Here is a 22,994-nt window from a genome sequence, read left to right as displayed (position 1 = left end):
GTACTCATTTGAGGACATGGGGACTTTATTACTGTATTATCACAGCATTTTATATACAGGCCAGTAAGGTGTGACAGACTGTTCCTACAAAGAGGACATTCCTAGCTTGTAGTGTGGAGCAAGGAAAATTCATACAGAGCTACAAAATGATGAAGAAATGTCTGCAAGAATATATAGAAATAGAAATATTTGCAATTTTGTTTTGCACAGCCATATTCAGGTATTGAGATGAACTGTTTAAGACATGAACAGTGACCCTGTAGTAGTGACCCGTAGCATTACAAAATGTTGCATTGTTTTCAGTTTTGTCATTGCACAAAATGTTCAGGCATTGAAATAAACTGCTTTATACTTCATTGTGACTATTAAAAATAAACCCACTGTCCACATCTTTCTTTCTTTTTTTTCAAAAAGTACGTACTGTTCAAATATAGTTATTAGTTTCTGGAGACCAGGGTTGGTTGTCACACTTTTTACTCTTGCTTAAGGTCTTGGCTTGAAATGGGTATCCCTCTGATTTTTACAGCTTATTTTAACAATGTTTGATCTTTAAATGACTAAGGCCCCGCTCGCACAAAAAGCATTTTGCAGGTTGCAAAACATGAAGCGCACCACACTGCCTTTTTTTTTTTTTTAATTGCATGCCACTAGTGAAAATAAAACACTTGCTGTGCCTTTTTATTGTTGGCAGGCAACCATGGACTTACCTCCTTACTTTAACCTTCCTGTGTAATCAGTAAACTGTTTATTTGTTTTATTTATTTGACAGCAATCAATATCTAGTCCCTAAAATGAACAGGTAAAGGTACTTGTTGTAGCTCTGGTTGAGGGTGAGAGGCTGTCCTCCATTGTTTACCAACTGTAAACTTGTTGTTGTGACCACCACAGAAGGCCTGCCTCTAAAATCATCCGATTGGTAATGGTAAAAAAAAAATGAAAAAAAAAAAAAGAAAGAGAGATAACATGGGGCATTTTTAGGCTTTGAGTTGACATTTTTTCACCTCGGAGTTCAGAGCACTCAGGCAAAAACGCCAGGTGCCTAGAGCGCGGAAACTGGGAGCCCGTCGCAACACAAAAAACGAAAGCAAAAAGCTTCATTCTTATTTAAAACAATTACAAAAAGCTGGCTCCAGCTGCTAAAACGCTTTATGTGTGATCAGGGCCTAATAACCTAGTGTTTAGTACACAAACAACACCAACATGAAAACTCTGACCCATAAAAAAAAAGACAAAATATCTCCTCACCTCAATGTTTTGTGTGCATTCCACAAAATAAAATGAGCAGGCCAAACATGATGTCACACCAACCTCTAGCGTAACTGTAATAAGGACTGTGACAACTAACCCCGGTCTCCCCTACTTATCAAGTCCTACCAATCCCAAATAGCTCAGAGAAACTGAAAGTGCATACCAAACAAAAGTTGGGGCACCGCTGCTTGTATCAAAATGTGTTGGTGTTTCCCTCCTGTCAGTGAGCAGTGGTGAGGGCAGGGGGAGACACATACCGACTAATAAACAGTCTTTGCTCAACACCTGTTGCCATGGCTGCGACCCGGTTTCATTCGGTCCTCTGCTGCTCGGTGTCACTGAGGGCGTTTCTGCCTGCCTCATTGTGCGGACTTGCAGATTTCGTTGCATTGGGCATTTCCCCTTGATCTTTGTGCTTCTACCTAAAGTAAGTAAGTCATCTTAGTTAAATAATGTTTCTGTTGTACTGTGTTTACTGTGTTGTATCTTACAGACAAAGTTAGGACCGTTAAAAGTCCTGGAATGAAATACAGGGTCAAAGATTTGTGGCTGTGTTTCACTTACTATAAATGCATTCATTTTCATAATCGAATCTATGTTTCATGCACCTTGCATTTTGGTGTGTCTGTTAATTTTGGCTTTTGTCATCATGCAAAGAAGGGCAGACAAGCTGTGCATATATTCCACAGCTAGTTGCTGCCTCTCTGAGTTTTACTGTCTGTAGCCTATACTTTGATAGCAAGTAAATCTGATGCTCTTAAATATCATGTTTAAACAGGCTGACATCAAGGGAGAAGTATATGTTAGAAGATCTTGTTTCATTCATGATAAATACATATGTAAATTGATAAAACCAATTATTTTTGTCACAGACACTCATAACTCAGAGGTAACTATATTCTGTCTCCCATTTTTTCTCTTCACCTCAGACACATTAAGTAACTTACAGTGGGACAAAGGTTGACTCCCTCCCACTTCTATTGTACCTCACCCTGCCTTTGCTTTGTAGCCATTTTCCTACTGTCTGCCTTGTCAGCACAGCCAAATAAAGGGGCAGAGATTTGCCAACTTGTCAGAGGCGTGGATATGGCAGACATGCATCCATTTTCAGGTGAGTACAATGCAACATGTGTATATATTTTTTTGTAACACTTGACATTTTGAAGTGTTTATGTGTGTTATTGTTCTAAAAGCAGCAGATGAGCAGGGACCAGCGAATCACCGTGATCTAAATGAGCCACTAATCGACCACTCAGAGGGCCAACACTTCCTGAATGAAGCCTTCAAAATAATTATAGAGGAGGTGCTCTGCAAGGGCACAGATGTCAAGCAAAAGGTCATGAAGCATAATAAAAAAAAATCACAATGGTGTCAGATTACAGTGAATCTTCTGTACAAAACTCAAAATCCATGTGTTGTTGCAGGTTTGCGAGTGGAAGGAGCCGGAGGAGCTGGCTGTGCTGCTGGATCTGGAGCTGAGGCCGACGGGAGAGCCACAACAGCGGCTCCTGCAGAGAGTTAAAGATGTCGCCAAGTACAGCATCAAGACAAGTAAGGGTGCCAGAGACTGTGGAGATATTTAAATAGGCTGACCCTTTTTTCATAATGAGATTTTTCTTGGTTCTTTCAGGTCACCCTCGTTTTTTTAATCAGCAGTTTGCAGGAGTGGACTATCACGCCCTGGCTGGACGATTCGTCACTGAGGCTCTCAACACTAACCTGTAAGAATTTAACATAATGTACGACTAGAGCATTTAAGCACATTATTATACAGGGAATAGGTGACTAAGTCTGTAAAATATGATGCAAATAAAACAATAAATACGGTAATATGACTGTGTTAGGTAGTGGTTTAAGAAGTAAAGGTAGCAATAGCCTGTAACGTCGGCTGGCACAGACAGAACAGACGTAAATCTACAAGCACAACTCCAGACAACAAGTTAAGAGCAAGTCCAAAATATTTAATCAAAGAAACAGGCAGAGATCAAATCCAGGTAGGTAAACAGAGGCAACGATTTAGAGTCTGGAAAAGCAGGCAGAAGCAGAAGGCTCAAGAAAGGCTGGCATGCTTTGCATAATGCAGAACACAATCTGGCAAAGGCCCTGTGGAAGTGGGCCAGTGTATATATCACTGTGGTAATAATCAGAGAAGCTGGAAGCAGGTAAGTGAGGGGGAGGAGCAGGTGGTGAAACTGGAGTGAAGGGATTATCAGAGGGCAGCTGGGAGTTCCCTGGCCTTAATGAAAGAACAATTAGTTGCATGGAAAACCAGGCAGAATAAATGACAGATCTGGAGGGATTCGTTAACATGCATCCGAACAAGTTCTCCCCGTTCGCCCCTCCGAAGCCTTAAATGTAACATTTTTTATTGAAAGACTCATATTGGACAATATGTGTTGTACATAAAATCTGAATCTGGAAAGTTCAATGTCACTATAGCCTTTAAATAAATGTACTGTAGTAATACTCAAGTGAAGCAAACTACTATTGCTATGTAAAGATGTAGTGGAGTCCTGAGCAGAGAATGAAGCCACGCTGTACTTTATTGTGGTGTACATGTCTGTATCCCACTGGCTAGCTCATTGTTGACACTTTGCACTGCACTCATACGGCAGGTACTGCTGATATTGAACACATTGTCGTGGAAGTATAGTGCCCATGCTCCAGTTTCACCCTGGTTAACAAAGGTAGTTCTGTCAGCACCGTTATCTTAGTTTAGCATTGTTTATAGAGTTAGCACTGTTAGCTAAAGTTAGCTGCTGGCTCAGCCACCACCATTTTAAGAACGATGTGCAGACAACTCATGCGCTCTTAATTTTACACAGAGCTGGGGTAATATTTGTGCAGCCTGTGTAAAATGTGTAGTGAAAAGCTATACAATATGAAATACAGTCCTAAAAATACATTTTGTGTGTCACAGCTTCACATATGAGGTGGCCCCGGTGTTTGTGCTGATGGAGATGGAGGTGCTGAAAGGGCTGCGGCAGCTGGTTGGCTGGACAGAAGGTGATGGTCTTTTCTGTCCTGGGGGGTCTACCTCTAACATGTACGCTATGAACCTCGCACGCTACCGACTCTTCCCAGAGGTCAAAAGTCAGGGGCTGTGGGGTCTCCCACGACTTACCATCTTTACATCTCCAGAGGTCAGGAATGGTCAGGGGCTGATGACACTGAGGAGAGGAGGAGATTGAAACTGTGTCAGAGGATCACACTGTAGTTTATGTGATGTCTTTCCAGAGCCATTACTCTGTGAAGAAAGGGGCTGCCTTTCTGGGCATTGGGACAGACAATGTCGTCATGGTGAACGTGGATGATGGGTAATGTGTTCAATATAAGAGGGACAATTGATTAATAGATGACTCCATCAACTTTCTAAAAGGTTGACATTTCAGAAAAACGGTTCCATTTAATATGAGAATTTACAGCTTTTCTCTATTTTATGTAATCAAAATGGAATATATTTGGATTTTTGGATATTGTTAATATGAAACAAGCAATCTGAAGGCGTCACCTAGGGTGTTACTGCATTATTTACTGGCTTTCATCGCTTATTCCAAACACTAAAAATGATAACTTTTTCTTTGTCTTTTTCCATACTCACGTCAGAGGCCGCATGATTCCAGAGGACCTGGATGAAAAGATAAAACTGTCAAAATCTCAGGTAAATTCACAGATATTTAGTAAGCACTCAGATCTACAGTATCACTGGGTTTTGGGTTACTTGTATTGGTTTTAATAGTGAGGTATTACTCACTGTAAAACGTATTGTACGTCTTGCAAAGCAGAAAGCACCAAGTACAAGACAACTGTGTTCACATTTAGTCTGTTTCCACCAGGGTGCAGTGCCCTTCCTTGTAAGCTGCACATCAGGGACCACAGTGCAGGGTGCATTTGACCCACTGGACCGCATAGCTGATGTCTGTGAGAAACACAAGCTCTGGATGCACGTAGACGTAAGTCCTCGTGTGGAAGAATAGTCCATGTCTATCAGATGTAAGAACATGTAGAGATTTGTGTGTTTTATGGTGTGTTTCAGGCTGCCTGGGGAGGGAGTGTGCTCTTCTCCAAGCAACACAGACATTTGATGAAAGGGGTTGACAGGTATTAATATGCATGCCTGAAAAATGCGTTTTCATTATGAGGAAGGCACGTTTTGTCTGACATAGTTGGGCAGATATGGTCATAGAGAAAATACAGATGATACATTGTTTATGGTGTGTGTGTTTTTGTGTCTGTGTGTGACAAGAGCAAATTCAGTAGCCTGGAATCCACACAAGATGCTGGTGGCCGGCCTGCAGTGTTCTGCCCTGCTGCTACAGGATACCACGGTATGAGGCTACAGCATTATCCATCACACATCATAATGTTTATCATAAGGTACCTCTGAACTTTTTGAACTTTTTTGTCACTAAGTTCTCCTCTTCCTCAGAACTTGTTGAAGAAGTGCCACAGTGCCAACGCCACATACCTCTTCCAGCAAGACAAATTCTATGATGTGAACCTAGACGTGGGGGATAAGTCGGTGCAGTGCAGCCGCAAGGTCGACTGTCTGAAGTTGTGGTTGATGTGGAAAGCTGTTGGCTCCACTGGCTTAGCCGAGCGTGTGGACAAAGCTTTTGTTCACACAAGGTAGGTATGCAGCTGTAGCACAACACGAGCCTGACATAGGTTGGGTAATAAATTAAAACATATCTGATCTTAAAGAGGCGTTGTTTAAAAGCGATGCTACTTATCTGCTATCTGTTAGCGGCACAGTGGTGCAGTGGTTAGCATTGCTGCCTCACAGCAAGAGGGTTCGTGGGTGGGGTTTGCATGTTCTCCCCATGTCAGCGTAGGTTTTCTCCGGGAACTCCGGCTTCCTCCCACAGGTCAAGTTAATTGGTGACTCTAAATTGCCCGTAGGTGTGAATGTTAGTGTGAATGGTTGTCTGTCTCTATTTGTCAGCCCTGTGATAGTCTGGCGACCTGTTGGGGGTGTACCCTGCCTCTTGCCCAGTGTCAACTGGGATAGGCTCCAGCAACCTCCAACAGGATAACCGATAATATGAATAAAATGAACGAATGTATTCGTCTATCTCAATTTTTGCACGTCAAAATAATTTAACCGTCTATCAGTGAGTTAGCTACATAGGTGTTGATTTTCCTGCGGGTAAATATCAGAAAGAAGGTACATTTGGGCCATCCTGCACAGGTTAGGATACTTGTAGGCTACTTTTGACATCTAATCCAATCTTGAATAATACAGCAGGAATATTATTATTTTAATCTTCATTTATTTTAGGAAAACTTTTAGCTGAGTTGTGATCCAGACCAACAGAAAGTGAAAATTATCATCTCTCCGGCAGGTATCTGGTGGAGCAGATGAAGAAAAGAGAAGGGTTTCATCTTTTGCGTGATGTAAGTAAACATCTCAAGCATACTGAGAAAGATGAGTTGTTTTCTCCCTGCAAATTAAATTTCAATTTATTCTTTATTTGTTAAATCCACACAATCCACAGGCAACTGGTAGCTGAAATGCAACTTCTACATATCCCTCTTTTTACATACTACACATGCAATTAAGGGGGGAGCGCAGGATCGGATATGGTACCACGCCCCAGGAGCAGCTTGGGGGTTCAGTGCCTTAAGATATCCATAACAATTTAATTTCAAAGTACTGTATGTGTTTCTGTCTCCATGTACAGCCAGAGTTTGTGAATGTATGCTTCTGGTTCATACCACCCAGTTTGAGGGGGAAGGAAGGAGATGCAGATTACCAGGACAAACTGGCAAAAGTAAGTTTCTGTATTACGTCAGTGGACTGGCAACATAAAGAATAAAGATATTAGATGTTTAACTCTTCTGTTGCACACATGCATTAAGCACTCAGACTCAACTTTTTAATTATTTGTAGTATGTATACTTAATTTAAAAAAAAACAGCTGACTGTGTGTGTGTGTGTTTTGTTCTTTGTATCAGGTAGCTCCGGTAATCAAGGAGCGCATGATGAAACAAGGCACTATGATGGTGGGCTACCAGCCTTTGGGAAACAAGGTCAACTTTTTCCGCATTGTTGTTTTGTCTCCGTTGATTTCGCAGAAAGATATGGACTTCTTCCTTGATGAAACTGAAAGACTGGGAAACGACTTGTGAACAAAAACACAACTTATAAGATGTTGTAGCCCTTGTCTTTCTAGAATTTAGAGATTGTGCACAAAGCCTGCCATTGTAAAGTGTCAGATTCTAACATCACTGTTCTAACTGGGAGATACGATTTGCGTCATTAAAACAGCTACTGTAACAAGAGATACTGAACTCTGAAATCTGAGGACCATTGATACAAATATAAATAAATTAATTAATGATTAGATAAAGTACTGGGCCTTCATTTGTTTTCCAGTGAATCTAACAGCTGTTCTAAAATCAGTTCACTAGACAGTTTTTTGAAACCATTTGTGCAGAGTTGGAGAATTTTTATCCTAACATTTGGAGATGTAGCCTGTTATATTTTACTTTTTGTCCATCATAAAGTCTCTGAGTGGAACACAGAAACCTTTCAGTCAGAGACTTTACAATCAACTTATCACCTTTATCTGCTTCCATAACTCTAGAAATGCAACCATTATTTTCATTAATATTTTGTTCTATAAAACATCAACATACCTTATCTTCAACTATAATGTAAGACAAAGAAAGCAACAAAATCAGCTGTTTGGAATAAAATGACTTGATGTTTTATTGATTTAAAAAATAGTTGATTACATTTCTGTTTCACATTTTATTAATAAACTTTATTGAAAAAATTATACATTTATACATGTGAACTATTTTTTTTAGAAAGTAAACTGTATAAAGCATTAGCGTAAGGTAATTGCAATAGTCCCGCTATTATGACAGGAACTAGTGCATGCAAGTCACTATTTATGCGCCTACACAAGTTACCATATAATCTTATTGTCTCGTCACATGATCAAATACAGACTTGATAGCCTATTTGTCAACTGCCCTGCCTGCCCTGTCTTTATCTACGCTTCTTGTACAAAGTCATTCCAGAGATACTACATATTGTCAAAAAAAAAAATGACAGATTGAAATTAAACATTATGGTTTTTTAAGTAGACGGTATTTTAAAATTATGTAGTAGATGGATCACCAAGTAACTGTTTATAGGGAAGTATGGTAGATACACTTTTCATATTATTTACAAGTTCTTGAGACTGCATTGGAATAAATTAAAAAAATACCAAAAACTTCTAAACAGGGCAGGATTTGGCAAATTTACATTTGTGTATATGAAATTCATCAAGCAGGATCATGAGGTTTATCATTAAATCCAATGAATTATCGAAACTTAAACAATAAGAAGTCATTAAAACGTGGCTATTTATTGAAATCTGCCAGCAGGTCTCACTCCCTCACAAATATGGCCGCCATTGGGGGTCACTCCAATTCAATCACGTGACGTGGCGTCCGGCCAATCACCACACTCCCTGTGGAGCACTTCCGGTGGTGTTTCCTGTCAGTGTTTGTAAACTGAGAAAAAATTGGAAGTGCGACAAGAAATAATAACCTCCAAAACTGTAAAAACCAAAAGGTAAGCAGCCGCTTTTCCGTCGCGTTTCAGTTGCGGCTCTTTATTTGTTTTATAATCCGCCTCCGGTGTGTGTCTAACGGCTGCAGCCGGTCAGGGAGCTGGTGTTTAGTGGTCGGCGCTGAGCCCGCACGCCCTGCCTGCCTGGCTGTTGTTGTGTTGTCTGGGGCGGGGGGTGGGGGTTCAGTCATACAAGAGTTGTCCCAAAACCCAACTACTGGCTAGCTAGCAGCTTAGCCTTTTCTGTTTCATACAGCAGAGACTGTAAAGCATACTTCACACGTTTAAACTTATAGTCTAAATATCGTGTATAAATACAAACAGCCTCCCCAGGGTGCTGTAGATGGAGCCCCGCTGTATTTATAAAGACCATTTGTGTAGAGATGGTCGCTTCTTTAACCGGGACTACAGCGTTTTAGGATTAGAAGCTAGCGAGCTCACTTGGGCTTAGATGCATCATTTTATAAATTAGACCTCGTGTCATTTTCAGCTTTAAGAGAAATGCATTTATGCAAGCAAACATGTCCCACTAAAGTGATGAAGAGCAGTGTTCGTTTACTATGTATAGGAAAATAACTGCATTCACACTCTACTTGATGTGAATTTAAAGGAAAATACCACCTAAATAGGGAATTCCAGTATGTATTCCAGTACATGGTCTAAGAAAGTTCAATCAGTATTTGTGGACATGAGCTGCTCTCTCTCAAAGCCAGAAACCAGAGCTGCTCCATAGACAATTAATTAATGAGAGACTGATTTTGTGGACTCACATAATGTTTGTTTTCTTTTTTATACCAGACTTTATACCCCATGACATTACAAATTTGAGTTTTAGCACTCTAGCTTTTGGATTTTGGAGAGAGATGTTTGTGTTTACAAATATTTTTGAACAGATTGAGGCTATAGGATTAACATTTATGAATTCTTAAAATGGGAGCCGTTCAGCTTTAAGACATTAACTAAAATATTCTTAATGCCCCCTGAGGCACATTCTCTGTTAGTTAATTAGGACTTACGTGCATTGTTACCTCGCTGTTAGGGAATAACATGTGAATATTAAATCATTTGCTTTTCAGTGCCAGTTATATAAGCCTTCCCCGCTGAGTTTGTGGTTATTATCTTTAACTTAAAGGTTAAACTGCTACTTGTACATTATCCTCCTAAGACCCAAACTTTGTTTGGTATGCATTTTTAATTTCTCACATCTATTTGGGATTTGATAAGTATAAAAAAAGAAACATTGTCAACTGCCATAAAGTCCCAAAGTCCTCAAACGAGACAATAGTAAAGCTATATCCATAGATACAGACAAACTACAAACCTTACTAATCATAAATAAACAAGTAAAATGTGATCAGGTTTTGTACCTTGTCCACTTTTGTGTCAGGATCAGCTGCAGACTGACTTTGCAGAAATGGCTGCCATCTTGTTTTTACATGGATTATTGTATTGTGCTCTAACCACGAACAAGGACAACAGGTCTAAATTAAGAAGAATGAAGTATAAGATCAAGTAAAGCCAAAATATAATGTCCTTACATGATGGCACAGGGACTCAGGAGGATATGCCAAATACCACATCATGAGAGGAAAGCTGTTTTTCTGCCATAGTTTTCCACCTTGTGACAATAATGAACAGGAATTGTTTTGTCTATAGAAGTAGAGTGAGATGTCATTTTATTTCTTTAGTTTTGTCTATAGTCTTGGTTACATTTTTGTTGACAAATCTTGGCAAGTTTTTGATCCCAAGTCTAAATGCTCTAACTCTCTAACGAAGTGCTACTCCTATTTTCAAAATTCATCGTTAAGTATGTAGGTCTAATAGCTCACACAACTGTTCCTGTATGTTATAGATTTTAACGAAATGTGTTGAACCAGTCACACTAAGCAATAAAATTGCTATTCCACATACTAAAGGATGAAAGAAGTAATAAAGGTTTCTCAGTCACGAGTAAGGTAGATCTTACCTGCTGAAGAAGGCAGATATTTTTTAATGTACTTGAGTTGTAAAATCATTTCTGTGCACTGGATGTTCAGCTGTTTATAAAATAATCAAAGTTCAACTTAAAAGCTCACTGGCTGCAGGGTATAGCACTTCACGTTTCTCTTCAGAACAGTGCAAACATGGAAGATAAGAGAGTCCCTAACCAGTGTTTGAATTGTATGTATATACAAATTGTGTTTTACAGTACACTTGCTGCCGTAAAACAGCAGCTCATTTTGAGATTTATGTATTTCAGTATCACCTCATATGTGAAGCATTTGTTTAATCATACATACTTACATTTTCTTACTGACTGTTTCTATTTTCCCATTGAATGTCATTATGTTTCTCAATCTGACTGTTGTGCTTTCTCTCAACCATGGAAACATGGCATGCACCAAACCATTGGGGCTTCCCTGCCTGATAAACTGCACATATTAATGCTGGATCTAAATTTCTGGTCATATATTCAGATTTGCTGATTTGTGAAATTTATTAGATCAGTCTGGTTCTCCAGCTCCTGATTCCAGCGTGTGGAAATGTTGGCCTTCATGTTGTCATGCCTCTACTTTCAGGCTTTGGCCCCTGATGATTTGGGTGGGTGTGGTCTCTTCTGTTACCCCTCATCCTAAGTGAAGCCCCCTCTGTTCCCCCAAACACACACGCATTCAAACCACGGCGATGACCCACCATTCCAACAACTCTGTTCGAGACCATATGAAATGGGTCAGTGGAAGTCTCCTCATCTCCAGAATCACCTTCATGTTTTTAGTTTGTACTCCCAATCCTGATGCCAGTGCATTTCTCTGTTACTCCCATGACTCAGCTCCCTCTCCTTCCCCTTACTCCTTGTCTCCATGAGGAGTCCTTCAGCCCCCTCTCTCTACTCTGACGTGGGTTTTTTTGTGTTGCTAGGCTGGGTTGCTGGGCTGCGAGGCGGTGCTGTCCAGCATGGCCCTGATGCAAGCCAACAACATCCCAGGCCAGAAGAGGATGATGTCACCCTTGGGACAAGGGCACAGGGCCAGTCCTGAGAGCCACCAAACCCACTCGCAGCACAGCCACAATCACCATGGACACCAGGTCCATCATGGACAACCCCACCACAGCCACATGGGCCAGCCTTCAGCCGGGAGCTGTCCGCCACTGGTGAGAAAGAAAACTGGACGGGATCACTCAGAAAGTCTGTTAAAACCTTGTTGTCGTGAAAATGTTTTAATTTAATTATAGATGTCATTGCAGTAGTTTAAAGGTATACTATGAAGAACTGTTGTTTACTGTTTGTAAAGACAACATTCAAACTTGGCCCCTCCTCCCTACACATGTACATACACTCAAAGCTACTGTACTGTTGTAGGAACATTACATTTGTTGTAATGGAAAAGCCAATACTTAAGCGAGTTAACTAAGCTAACTGCTGGCACCTACCTGACCAAATCCATGTCACTCTTCATTATCTTCTCCAGTGCTCCCCAACTTAAGTAGAAGTGAAAGCCAATCCCAGATCCTCCCCCATTTTGACAATGTGTGCTGCTATTACCTGGCTGCTACCTTTTTATTAAGTCCCAGTGTCACCTGTGTGCTGTTATTGGCTAAAGCTGCACTCCCTTAAACATCCCTAACACAGGAAAATAAGAAAATACAGGCAGAGGGCAGATAAATAAATCCCTATACACTACTAGTGGGTCATAAGTGATGTTTGAGAGGGATTACTCTGACTCTACACATTATGACCACCCCCCATTTTAGCATTTGTAAACACTATACAACTTTGAATAAATTGTCTGTAACACACTATAATGCAGCAGTCATCTGTTTACATCAGCCTCCACTTGAGTGCACACAGGAGGTATCGGTGTAGCTTTGAGCTTCTAGTTTCTAGTTAACAGAAGTTCTATTTTTTGAGGTAGAATTATAGTTGTTGACAAATACATTATTAAATAATTACATCTACTTTTAAGTACATTAAAGTGTGTTATAAACCATTCATTATTCAGTGGTCATAGACTGAAGTGTTACCCTGTATATGTGAATATGTTTTTGTTGCTTGATTACAAGTTAGCGTGTTTTAGCATGTGCCACAGACTAACACTCTCGGTGGCAAACTGATGGGTGCAGTGCAGTTAACCCACTACCATTCCTCCTCCTAAAGTTGATCCGAAAAGACGGGGATTATCACTCATCAAGAATGATGGATGGAAAGGACGTGCAGGCGAACCAGAATATGCAACCCAAGAAGAAACACAAAAAATCAGGGTCATCCAGCAAAGTCAAAGAGAAAGTGGAGGTAAGGATTGTTACAAGGCTACACTGTGTGCAGAGATCTACTCTTGATGTTCAGTTAACTTTCAACTGATATTTTTATTATTATTGTCAGCATCTACTTTCACCGATGGATATGGACGATGACGACAGTTCCTTGAAAGTCCAGAAAAACTTCATCTGTGTGAGCACAGCTTGTGTTTTCACTTCAGTGAGGCCTTCTTTGCCTGTTTGGATGTAGTGGTTATTTGGGAAATTAGGGTGGTGTAATGAGTAGTGAGGTCACTTTTTGTGAGCATCCACCCTTCTACAGCTCCATCAGCTTGGATTAGACTTTTATTAAATTATTATATGAAGAACTACAGTGGGTGAAAAACGATCCAGTTGTTTTAAAGTCGAAATAAACAACTGGATCACTTTCTACTTTCCTCAGAGCCTAACAACTACTGCCATTACATTGTAGAATCAACATTTACGTCATAATTATAGGTTAGCAAAAAAAAAAAAAAAAAAAAGTCCATTTCCACCATGATGTATCTTTTTTTTCTGTTGCTTTTGTTTGTAAATGGCATGTTTTTAATTTGTTGTAATGCTTATATTTCTACCTGGTTCTGTGTTAGTCCATACCCAAAAAAGCAATTTTAACTCCAAATTAATATAGTAACAGATTTTTTAAGTGTCTGTAATCCAGTAAAATATGCCATGAGTCTTGATAAATATAGCTAAATGATCCACCTGTGGTTGTTAACAGGAGAGAAGCCATTCGCTTGTGACGCGTGTGACATGCGGTTCATTCAGCGTTACCACCTGGACAGACACAAGAGGGTGCACAGCGGAGAGAAGCCGTACCAGTGTGATCGCTGCCATCAGGTCAGTAAGCTGTTGTTTCAGTAGAGCTGATGTGTTTTACATGTACTTTTAAATGTTTGCACATAAATCTGGATCTCACGACAAAAGTCCATCAGTCTTAGCAGTGTCCGTAGTACCGTTCTTCTCACTTTGACTGAAACACACGTCTTTTTTTGGCTCCAGAACTTCTCGCGGACAGACAGACTGCTGAGACACCGACGGCTATGTACAGTTGGGATGTGCAAAGAGGAAAGCCAGTACTCACAGGATGCATCTGCCCATCCAGCTTCCTGGAGCCCCCTACAGCCTTCCAACAACCGTCTGACTGTCTGACCCTCCACTTCCCAGAGAGACCCTACAGACAGCAGCAGTGGCTCAGTGACGTCGCACGTTGGAGCTCAACAGTACTGTACCCTGAAAACACCCTAGCTTAAACACAACCAAACTTTACTTTGCTCTCACCAGCTCTGTCACAGAGCTGATAAAGGATTTTTGTACTTTTTTATCTACTGTTCAGCTCGCGATATGGGAGAAAAGGGGAAGGACTGATTCACATCTTGGACAATAGGTCTTGGAATTATGGCAATAACTGAATAAACTAACAAACATGACTCCTTTTAGCTGAAAGGTCGCAGGTATATTTTTGGTATTGCTGCCGAGGGATTGCAAGTATTTTTGCATTGACTGTCAATTTGTTGTACAGCACCTCTTAGTTGACCTGCATCAACCCCAATGCTGTACTTTACTACATACGGACAGTTCACTAAAGGACTCATACAGAACTGTGTAGCTTTTTAGTGTTTGATTTCTTCTCATTTTGAGTTCCTTGTGCTACTAATAATGTACCAGCTACTGCTCAGAAGTGAAAGGTCACAGCAGACTTGTGGTCCATGCTGCCGCCTGTCTAATAATGTAGGTGTTGTGTGCGTAACACATCTGAAATTTATTGTTATTTTTGACAACACTGATCATAAAAGGGGCTTATCGCAGAGTAAACTGGTGATCCATTTTCACTTCATGTAGAGGGTTGCCTTTTTTAAACACACAATTTTTGAGTGGATCTAAAAACTAATTTCTTACCTGCTGTCCGCCTAGTTGTAAACTGAAAATACTACAGATGCATCCCTGTTTGGTGATGCATACAAACAGGTTGAAGAACACTAAAAGTTAACTAGAAGCTAATCTTGGCATTAGTTAAGTTGTGTAGCGACTGTTGGCTCACGTATTCACTGTTCTACCTTGTTTTAAAGGGATTCTTGTCCTGACTCCTCATAGGTTACACTGTTGACATATAGTTAAAGGGTGACAGGTTTTGTAGCAAGAGCCCAGATTCTTTTCTTTGACGCTCTTGAACAAAGATAGTGATTTCTTTTTATATAATAACTGGATGTAGGAACCACCTGTTAGGTGCTTCTGTAAGAACCCCTTCAGTATAAAGGCATTGTGTTTATTGTCTCTTTGTTCCTAGAAACCACTGTCAGGCTTTTTTTTTTTTTTTTCCCCTGCTCAGCGTTAATAGATTTTTCTCACTCTGAAAGATGTCCGTCCTTTCAAAAGTATTTTGGTAAGTGAGGATGGGTCAGCGTGTTGTCTGTAATCACAACATTTAACAACAGTTCATGAGAGTACTGTAGCACAAAACCGATTAAAGCTGCAGGTGGTAACTGTGATAAACTTCTTGTCATGTGCTGAATGTGTCACTATATCCACGAAGTAGGATATGAGACAAATTATCTTTGAAAGAAAGCATGTTCCTCCTCCTTCTTGTTGTGCTTCTAAGGAAATATGCAAGCAGCAGAGGAGTCTTGAACGCAGCTGTCAGTCACATCAACCACTGCTTGTGAACTGCAACTGAACTATCAAACTAGGCAACGCTGATCAAATATAAGGACGTTTGTGACCCGGGTGCCATGTTGAAAACACTCTAAAACAACTGGAAAGAAAGCAACGCCCACCAACAGAGCAAACATTTTCGTTATGCAGCTAAACAGTACACTAAAATATGTTTCTGACAACATTTGAGGTGGGAAATAGGCAATACAGTAACAGTTGACAGTTCGGCTACAGTTCCCGAACAGTGATGGCCAGCTGCGTAAGACACTCCTCGGCTCTGATTAGTTTTTTTTTTTTTTTTTTAAAGAATCTGCTCATGTACTTTTGTGTGGATGTAATGACAGTTTCCGCATTTATAACAAATATTTATTTTTTATAAATGTTACCAACTGTAGCTTTAAAACTAGTCAAAAACCTTAAATTTATTTTCAGTGGAGGCACTGTGGAAATTTGGTTTTGACTAGTAAAATTCAGTGCCCATGATAATAATCACCCAGATAGATTTAAAGATTTCAATCCATAAATTTCAAGAGCTCGCCTCCATCTTGACCCGACTGAATGTGATCGAATACAGTGCCATGTCATTTCATCTCCAGTTCAACTGTGAGCATCTTCAGTGAAGATGACGAGCAGTGGACGGGAGAATATGAAGTCCACGTGGTGTTTTTCTACGATGATAACCTACACGATATTATGTTCAGGCCTCTGTGTGATGAAATCAGACTGTAAACACTGGACTGAAGATGTTAGCTCTGTTGTAGAGGATTGTATTGTAGACTGGTACTTCTGTTTCTGTCAGACTTTTAGATTGTGTGAAAGGAGTCTGGGGCCCGTTACTGACTCACCTACTTTTTATGAAGTTAATATATATTTAAATTGTACTAGGGGTAGAATATAGTATGTATGGGACCTACACTTCAAACAGAAATCAAAGTATTTACAAAGCTATAATCTTAGTCTGATGATTTTTTTTTTTTTTTTTAAGACAACTGAAAATGGTCGTCCTTCAACTTTCTATTAGGAGTCAAATAAAAGCTGTCACTCTTGCCCTTTTTAGCATAGCAGCCATGATTAGACAGCATATTTTTTCATTTTTATTTTGCATGTATTCGTTGGAGGATCTTGTATACATTTGTTTTGGTAAAGAGAATTTCTTTTTTTAAATGTGAGCCCCACCTTTCTTGTCATTTCAGGGTTGAAGTGAAATCAATTTTGACTCAATCAAACTGTAGTGAACGGAGTTTTAGGGCCCCAAGTCTCAATAAAGCTGTTACACTTTTTAAACAGATGCATGTTGTTCACATTTTCTGCAACACTGGCTCTAAAGTTATATTTCTAAAGGATCAAGATTTCCCTTATTCATATTTTCTAGCAAGCAAAAGTGAATCTCTGTCAGACCGATAGTATATTCAGAGGACAACGTGAAATACCCATAAATCATTGTGGCTCAGTTCAGTTGTCTTCTGCCTCGGTCAACATAAAATGAGAAATTGATTTACTTGTCTTTAAATGGCACATTACTCACCGAATCTTTCAGAGCAGACTGCAAAACATTTCAGAAAATAAGTAATGCTCCAGTCTAGTCAGCAGGTGGCATCACTGACCACATGAGGAACAATTTTCTCTTAAGCACAGTGATGGAGAAACACTTAAAAATGTTCTCCCACACTGGTGGTAATTCAAACTGATCACACAATGCTTTAGTTAAAAATACATACAAGGAATCTATATGAATGATAATCTGTTGTGTTAATAATTACATGGCAGAACTTTGTTTGCTACGCACATATATGAGTCTTGGGAGGTAGGTATGTTTAAAAAAAAAAAAAAAAAACAGGAAGCAGGGAAGTCAGCTCCTGTCTCCACATTACTTTGACATGAATACAAAGTTGTCATTGGAAGCCCATTGAGCTACGACGAGACGAGAGAGACCAAAAACAACATATTTTAAGTAAAGATTACAAGCCAATTTGAGCTTCATACATGGTATGAGGCTGCAGTTTTAACCTGTTGTAATCACTTAATTAATCTACATCTTAGAAATAAATAATCCTTTGTTCTGACCATTATTATTATAATATCAACAAATTAACTGCAAAATTAAATTACTGCAATAATTTATTGATGTGTATCTATTCTGAGTATGCGAACAGCTTCAATACTCATTTTCCACAGTATCGATACCCCGTTACTAGCTTCAATTTCTCACTCTCCCTTGTTGTTAATGATTCATGGGATTTGTAGATAACAGTTAAAACAAGAGTTTTTTGGGGGTTTTTTTAGCATAAAATTTTTTTTATTTGTTTTATTAACATGTTTTAATCAGTTCAGAGTTCATTTTACGGAGTTGGTCAAAGTCAAGAATGTTTCTGACATTTTAAGTCAGATGAAATTAAAATAAATAATTTAGAATCTTAAATAAAATAGTTTGAACACCAAATCAACATCAGCACACATTTTGCATAAATATTAATTTGGTTCAACTTAATTAACTTTTTCAAGGTTAAAGCAAATCATGTTGTACTAAACTAATTGAGTTTGTCTGATTATTTACTCAATATCGCCAGAGTTGGAACTGCTTAAAAAGATGCATGCAAATTGTTACCTTACTTCTTTAAGTTGAACCAGTAAAGGTTCAGGTCAGTGCTACTGACCAAGAAAAGAAAAGTCATCAGTGTCACTTTACATCCTTATTCATGTTTTAATAAGAAATTTAACTTGTATGCCCTCAATGTCAATTTTGCCCCATGATATCTTAAATTGTATTTAATATCAATATTTTCAAGGTGTTGTAACAAAGTAAGAAATTCCAGTACAGTGTCTGCAGGTCCTTAGAAAGTCTTAAAATTCAACTTTTTGAATATTAGGCCTCTAAAGTCACTAGTCTTGAATGTGTGAGGTCTGAATTGCCAGAAATATTTTATCTAATTTCATTTTTCTCTTCTCTTCTTTTTTTTTCAAGATGAGTCGAGCTCCTCAGCATGAAAACCGACATTTCTACCACTGAACCTAAACCTGTCTTTTACTTTATATTTGCACTTACCTGCTTGCATAATGTAGATTGATCTAACTCACTCTAATAACCATAATCCTACATCAAACCTACCTCTGCGCAAGACTACACATATACTACTTAGCTTTATGCTAACCTGCAGTACTTGAATAAAAAAAGATAATTCATTCAAAATTTCGTCTTAAATTTGGTTAAAAAAAAAAAGGTCTTTAAAAGCATTAAAGTGTCCTGTACCTATTGTGACAACAGTAGAGGCTCTTTAGAGGATTAAAACAATTAATGATTAACTGATTAATTTTTTTTTAATCCCAATTAATTAATCAACTTGCAAAACTACACACTGCAATACTGTTTTATCACTTTTGTGGGTTTATACAAAGCCGTGTCTGCACCACAAGAGGGAGGTGTATCCTAAGCTACACTGTTCACAACTCTCCTTGAGACAGTAAGAAACAGATGGTACTTGCACTGTGCAAAGCCAAGTGCTCTGTAGTTTTCAGGGCTTTTTTGGTAATCGTGAAAGCTGAGACAACAGATGATCAATACACCTCTTCCAGGAGCCAGTCACTGATATCATGGCCTGGAGCTGGTTGAAAATACATGACCTAGAAGTGATATTTCACTACTTGGAGCTTGCAAAGAAATGTTCAGGTTAAAGTAGTTCAAGTCAGTCGCAGTTGACAAGTTGAAAATCCAAACACACAGCAGTCACACCTGTTCACAGGTATTAGATTAGCTGGTAAGAGGTATTATAGACAAACTGGGTAATCAAATGGGTATAACCGTCTGTGTGGTGATAGCTGATAGCCACATTCTTCGGAGAGGAGGGAAAAATTTCTTCGAGCACATTGCCCCGTCATTCTGTCTGCATCGGTATTGCCACATCAGTCGTACGTTAGGAAGTGCAGATCACAGCCTTTGGCACCTTCCTCTTTGCTATTGACCAGTTCCTTAATTAAAGCATTAGGATAGGCTGTATGAGATCAGCCTGAAGGCTGCTGGGAGTGTGCGCCTTCCCCCATGGGAGACATCCCCTCCCTCTGCAGCCTGATTTACAGCACCCACAGGCCCCTGGCACTTAACAATGGACCTCCTTAAGTGAGGTAGATGGGGAGGAGACCAGAGAGGGGGAGATAACACTCCATCTTCATACACAAAGTGCTGAAATCATCTAGGTTCGAAATCATCTCCGCGAGACAGACTGATCGTGGAGTCAGTCCAGAGGTAAAGTGTAGGAGTGCTGCCTTGTGCTCAGTCTGGTTCACTCCATCAGGGGGGGAGAGCTCTGTGTAAGAGTGATAGTAAGAGCGCTCTGCATGCTCACCTCTCCTGTCAGAGGGATTAAAAAAATAGGTCCTCCAAACAGAAATTTCCTCAACAACCAGTAAATCTCAGCTGACTGTGCATACTGTGTTCTGTAAACATGTGGGTGGTTCAGAGGTTTACAAAAACAAGCAGAAACATTCTGTCTCCTACAAATGTTTGGATGCCCCCTGATCAAATACATCACAGGCTCACGACGGATGATTGAAACCCTCCCAACAATGGCTCCTGCTATCTCCCTCTCCCCGAGGTGTGGGAGAGCCTTTTCATCTCAGGCTTTGATTAATAAAGGAATCGCTGGTTGGTTGAAAGCAGCGATCTGCGCCCCACCCCCACCCCCTCCGGACATCCATCATGCCTGTGACAGCCCACCTCTCTGTGTTAATTAGCGGTGATATTTAAGCTGTCTGAGGTGTTCCATGGCCGTCAGCGTGGTGGTGGTGCTGCTCATCATTAAAATTTCAATTCCCCTGTCCGGGTTACTCCCATTTTCCTGGACACCTCAGTGAACACATCCTCAAACATTCACACAGAGGCCGAGTGTTAACTGCAAGTGGCAAATAAGGCACGGCGATAAATGAGAACGCAATGGCTGTTTCTCTCTAATCAGAAATGTAAAGAATCTTAAATTAAATGAATTAGCTGTGAACATAACCCTGTTGGGGCACTCAGGTTTTTTTTACATGCATTTTAATGTTAACCCAACTGTAAAAGCATCAATTTGACTTATCACACTTGCTCAATAACTATTTGATATTATATGAAAAAAATTGGCAATAAATCTAAAGTTCTTGTCAAACAACGAGCAGTGAAAGTGTGAATGCATTACTTATTAATGATTACCAAATATTGTAATATTCTCCAATACTGGGGGCTATTATTCAGAAATAAATTATGTATGTAGCTGAATCCTGGTCTGCCTTATAACCAAAAGGCATCCTGCACCAGTATGAGAACTTAAGCGATACAAAATTGAAGAATAGCTGGGTTAAGTGAGGGGCGTCTTTGCGAACGGCAGCCATTTCACACCAATCTGAGACGGACAAAATGGCTTCCAAAGTATAAACAAAGTTGGTACACACAGTGTGCAGAGGGTGCCAGAGCGTATCTGTTGGTGTTACCAAAACTGAGTAAACGTATGAAAGTTACCGCACCACTTGCCTCACAAACACCTCTGATGGGGACTGTTCTGTCACATCATGCTTCAAACTGTCCCATATTAAGATGTCTGCCACTACTTTGCTAATTAGTGTAACTCAACAAGATTAATGAGCCTCTGCATATCATTCCCAGTACTACAAACCATATCACGGAGGAAAAGAGAAGCGAAAGCTGTCACCTATCTAACTGGTAACAAGGGAGAAGTGACGTTCGGCCTACTTGCGTGTTTTGATACATTCAAATCATGAATATTCATACATGAAAATTAATCAGCAGTCAAGTCTGAACTTGCAACCTGAATCTTCAAAATTAACTTTTTAGCAATTTGGCTCAATCACACATACGGAGTGAAAGATTTAAGATAAAACAAGGGTAACTGGTTTGGGGCAATGGCTAAAACCTTTTGTATATATGACCAGTGGTGCCTTTGTACGGTGGCCAGCAAGGGCAAATGGTACAAACAAATTCCTTTAGGAGAAATGTGCTGCAGCTTCATAAACGATGCCAACAGAAAAACATGAAAATCCAAAAGAAATCCAACAAGAGAAACATGCTACAAATGAAAAACATGCTGCAGAGAGCTAAGACAATTACAAAATCAGCAAACACGCCTCAAATACAGAAATTATGCAAAGTCAAAAACACACAAACAGACAAAAGCAAATCAACAATGAAAGTTTTTCAGGCCTCTAGTGTAAAATTTTCTACCCAAGAGAGAGCAGACTACAGTGTTCTCATTTGTTTTTGGCATTTCTGAAACAGGAAGAGGTGATAAAACTGTACGTATTCATTTTTACATTTGGCCTTAGTCTTTTACAACATTATGAAAGAGCAACATATTTATGTAATTACAGAAATCAAGATTTTCCACTGAGTACGCCCCCTAGTGGCACTGAGAACTCTCATTGTGTTGACTGGATATGCAGTCTTCTGCTGTTTTTGTTTTAAGAATTTGTGTGTTTTTCACTTTGCATTGTTTGTGCATTTGCAGCATATCTGCTGTTGTATTTGTTTTGGGTTTTTCTGTATGTTGTATGAATTGGCATCATTTGGCATCAAATGTTTTGGGAGGTTTTTTGCCTTTTTCTGCCACTGTAGTACTGTCTACATGTCGCAGTGTGAGTAGTAAATGAATAATGACAATGAGCTTCTAATGTCCATTTGACTGCCAGTCCTCAATTCAAACAATCATTAAATCATCTGCCTCAATTAAAAATATTACCACTACACAGCTCTCACAAAGAGAGGCTGTATGAGTAGGAGGGCCTCACGCTCTACCATGTACACCGAGCTTAAGGTCTGCAGTATGCAGAATATTTACAAAGATCAAGTTCAGTTGTGCAGGACCTTGTTGTCGAGATTTATTTGGCCACACAGAGTAATCCACATTCCCCTTGACAGGATGGACACCCCGGCGCCCTGCCGACTGTGTAAAAATCACTTTCCAACTGAGGTGCGTTTAGCCTCGACAGATACATTAACATGCCTTGGCCTTACGCCTCACTATTAATCTACAGCTTGTTGGGACACGTTCGGACTGAGCAGCTTCTCCAGGGAACAACTAACCAGCCACAACAAGCGTCCATATTAGGGCTTCAGAGGTGCTGGATGCTCACTGCACTGTGGAAAGACATATTAATCTGGGAAGCCACGACCTTTATGTCTTACAGACCAGAGACACACTTAAGAAATATCAGGAGAGATGAAATTAAAACCACCCATTTCTTCTCTGGTATAGATTTATCAGAATTG

General features: G+C 39.7%; 2 protein-coding genes across 9 annotated transcripts; both read left to right on the top strand.

Annotated features, from left to right (window-relative positions):
* The first annotated feature begins 1,471 nt into the window (after positions 1 to 1,471).
* Positions 1,472 to 8,660, top strand: csad (cysteine sulfinic acid decarboxylase). 8 transcript variants are annotated; one of them, XM_049580845.1, is made up of 15 exons: positions 1,472 to 1,679; positions 2,285 to 2,359; positions 2,442 to 2,584; positions 2,673 to 2,799; positions 2,879 to 2,969; positions 4,169 to 4,391; positions 4,486 to 4,565; positions 4,855 to 4,909; positions 5,085 to 5,201; positions 5,285 to 5,349; positions 5,495 to 5,576; positions 5,678 to 5,877; positions 6,594 to 6,645; positions 6,933 to 7,022; positions 7,207 to 8,660. In XM_049580845.1, exons 2-15 carry the CDS (start codon positions 2,335 to 2,337, stop codon positions 7,378 to 7,380), a joined length of 1,524 nt encoding a protein of 507 aa, XP_049436802.1. In that variant the 5' UTR covers positions 1,472 to 1,679; positions 2,285 to 2,334; the 3' UTR covers positions 7,381 to 8,660. The 8 variants fall into 8 exon arrangements, with proteins under 8 accessions (XP_049436802.1, XP_049436801.1, XP_049436800.1 ...); XM_049580844.1 differs by having other exon boundaries at positions 2,258 to 2,359; XM_049580843.1 differs by having other exon boundaries at positions 1,473 to 1,675.
* A 62-nt stretch (positions 8,661 to 8,722) lies between these two features.
* znf740b (zinc finger protein 740b) lies at positions 8,723 to 17,029 on the top strand. Its single transcript, XM_049580841.1, is given in 7 exon segments — positions 8,723 to 8,821; positions 11,377 to 11,527; positions 11,717 to 11,950; positions 12,954 to 13,088; positions 13,179 to 13,251; positions 13,755 to 13,933; positions 14,096 to 17,029. Coding segments are annotated over 6 exon segments (816 nt in total). The 5' UTR covers positions 8,723 to 8,821; positions 11,377 to 11,482; the 3' UTR covers positions 14,246 to 17,029.
* The last annotated feature ends 5,965 nt before the right edge of the window (positions 17,030 to 22,994 follow it).

The sequence above is a fragment of the Epinephelus fuscoguttatus genome, linkage group LG7 (assembly GCF_011397635.1).
Source record: "Epinephelus fuscoguttatus linkage group LG7, E.fuscoguttatus.final_Chr_v1".
NCBI lineage: Eukaryota > Metazoa > Chordata > Actinopteri > Perciformes > Serranidae > Epinephelus > Epinephelus fuscoguttatus.
This window is presented reverse-complemented; position numbering and strand designations above follow the sequence as displayed.

Coding starts and splice junctions, on each gene's coding strand:
- csad (XM_049580845.1), top strand. CDS start 2,335: ATGGCAGACATGCATCCATTTTCAG. Junction 4,392..4,485: donor CCATCTTTACATCTCCAGAG/GTCAGGAATGGT, acceptor ATGTCTTTCCAG/AGCCATTACTCTGTGAAGAA. Junction 5,202..5,284: donor AGCTCTGGATGCACGTAGAC/GTAAGTCCTCGT, acceptor GGTGTGTTTCAG/GCTGCCTGGGGAGGGAGTGT.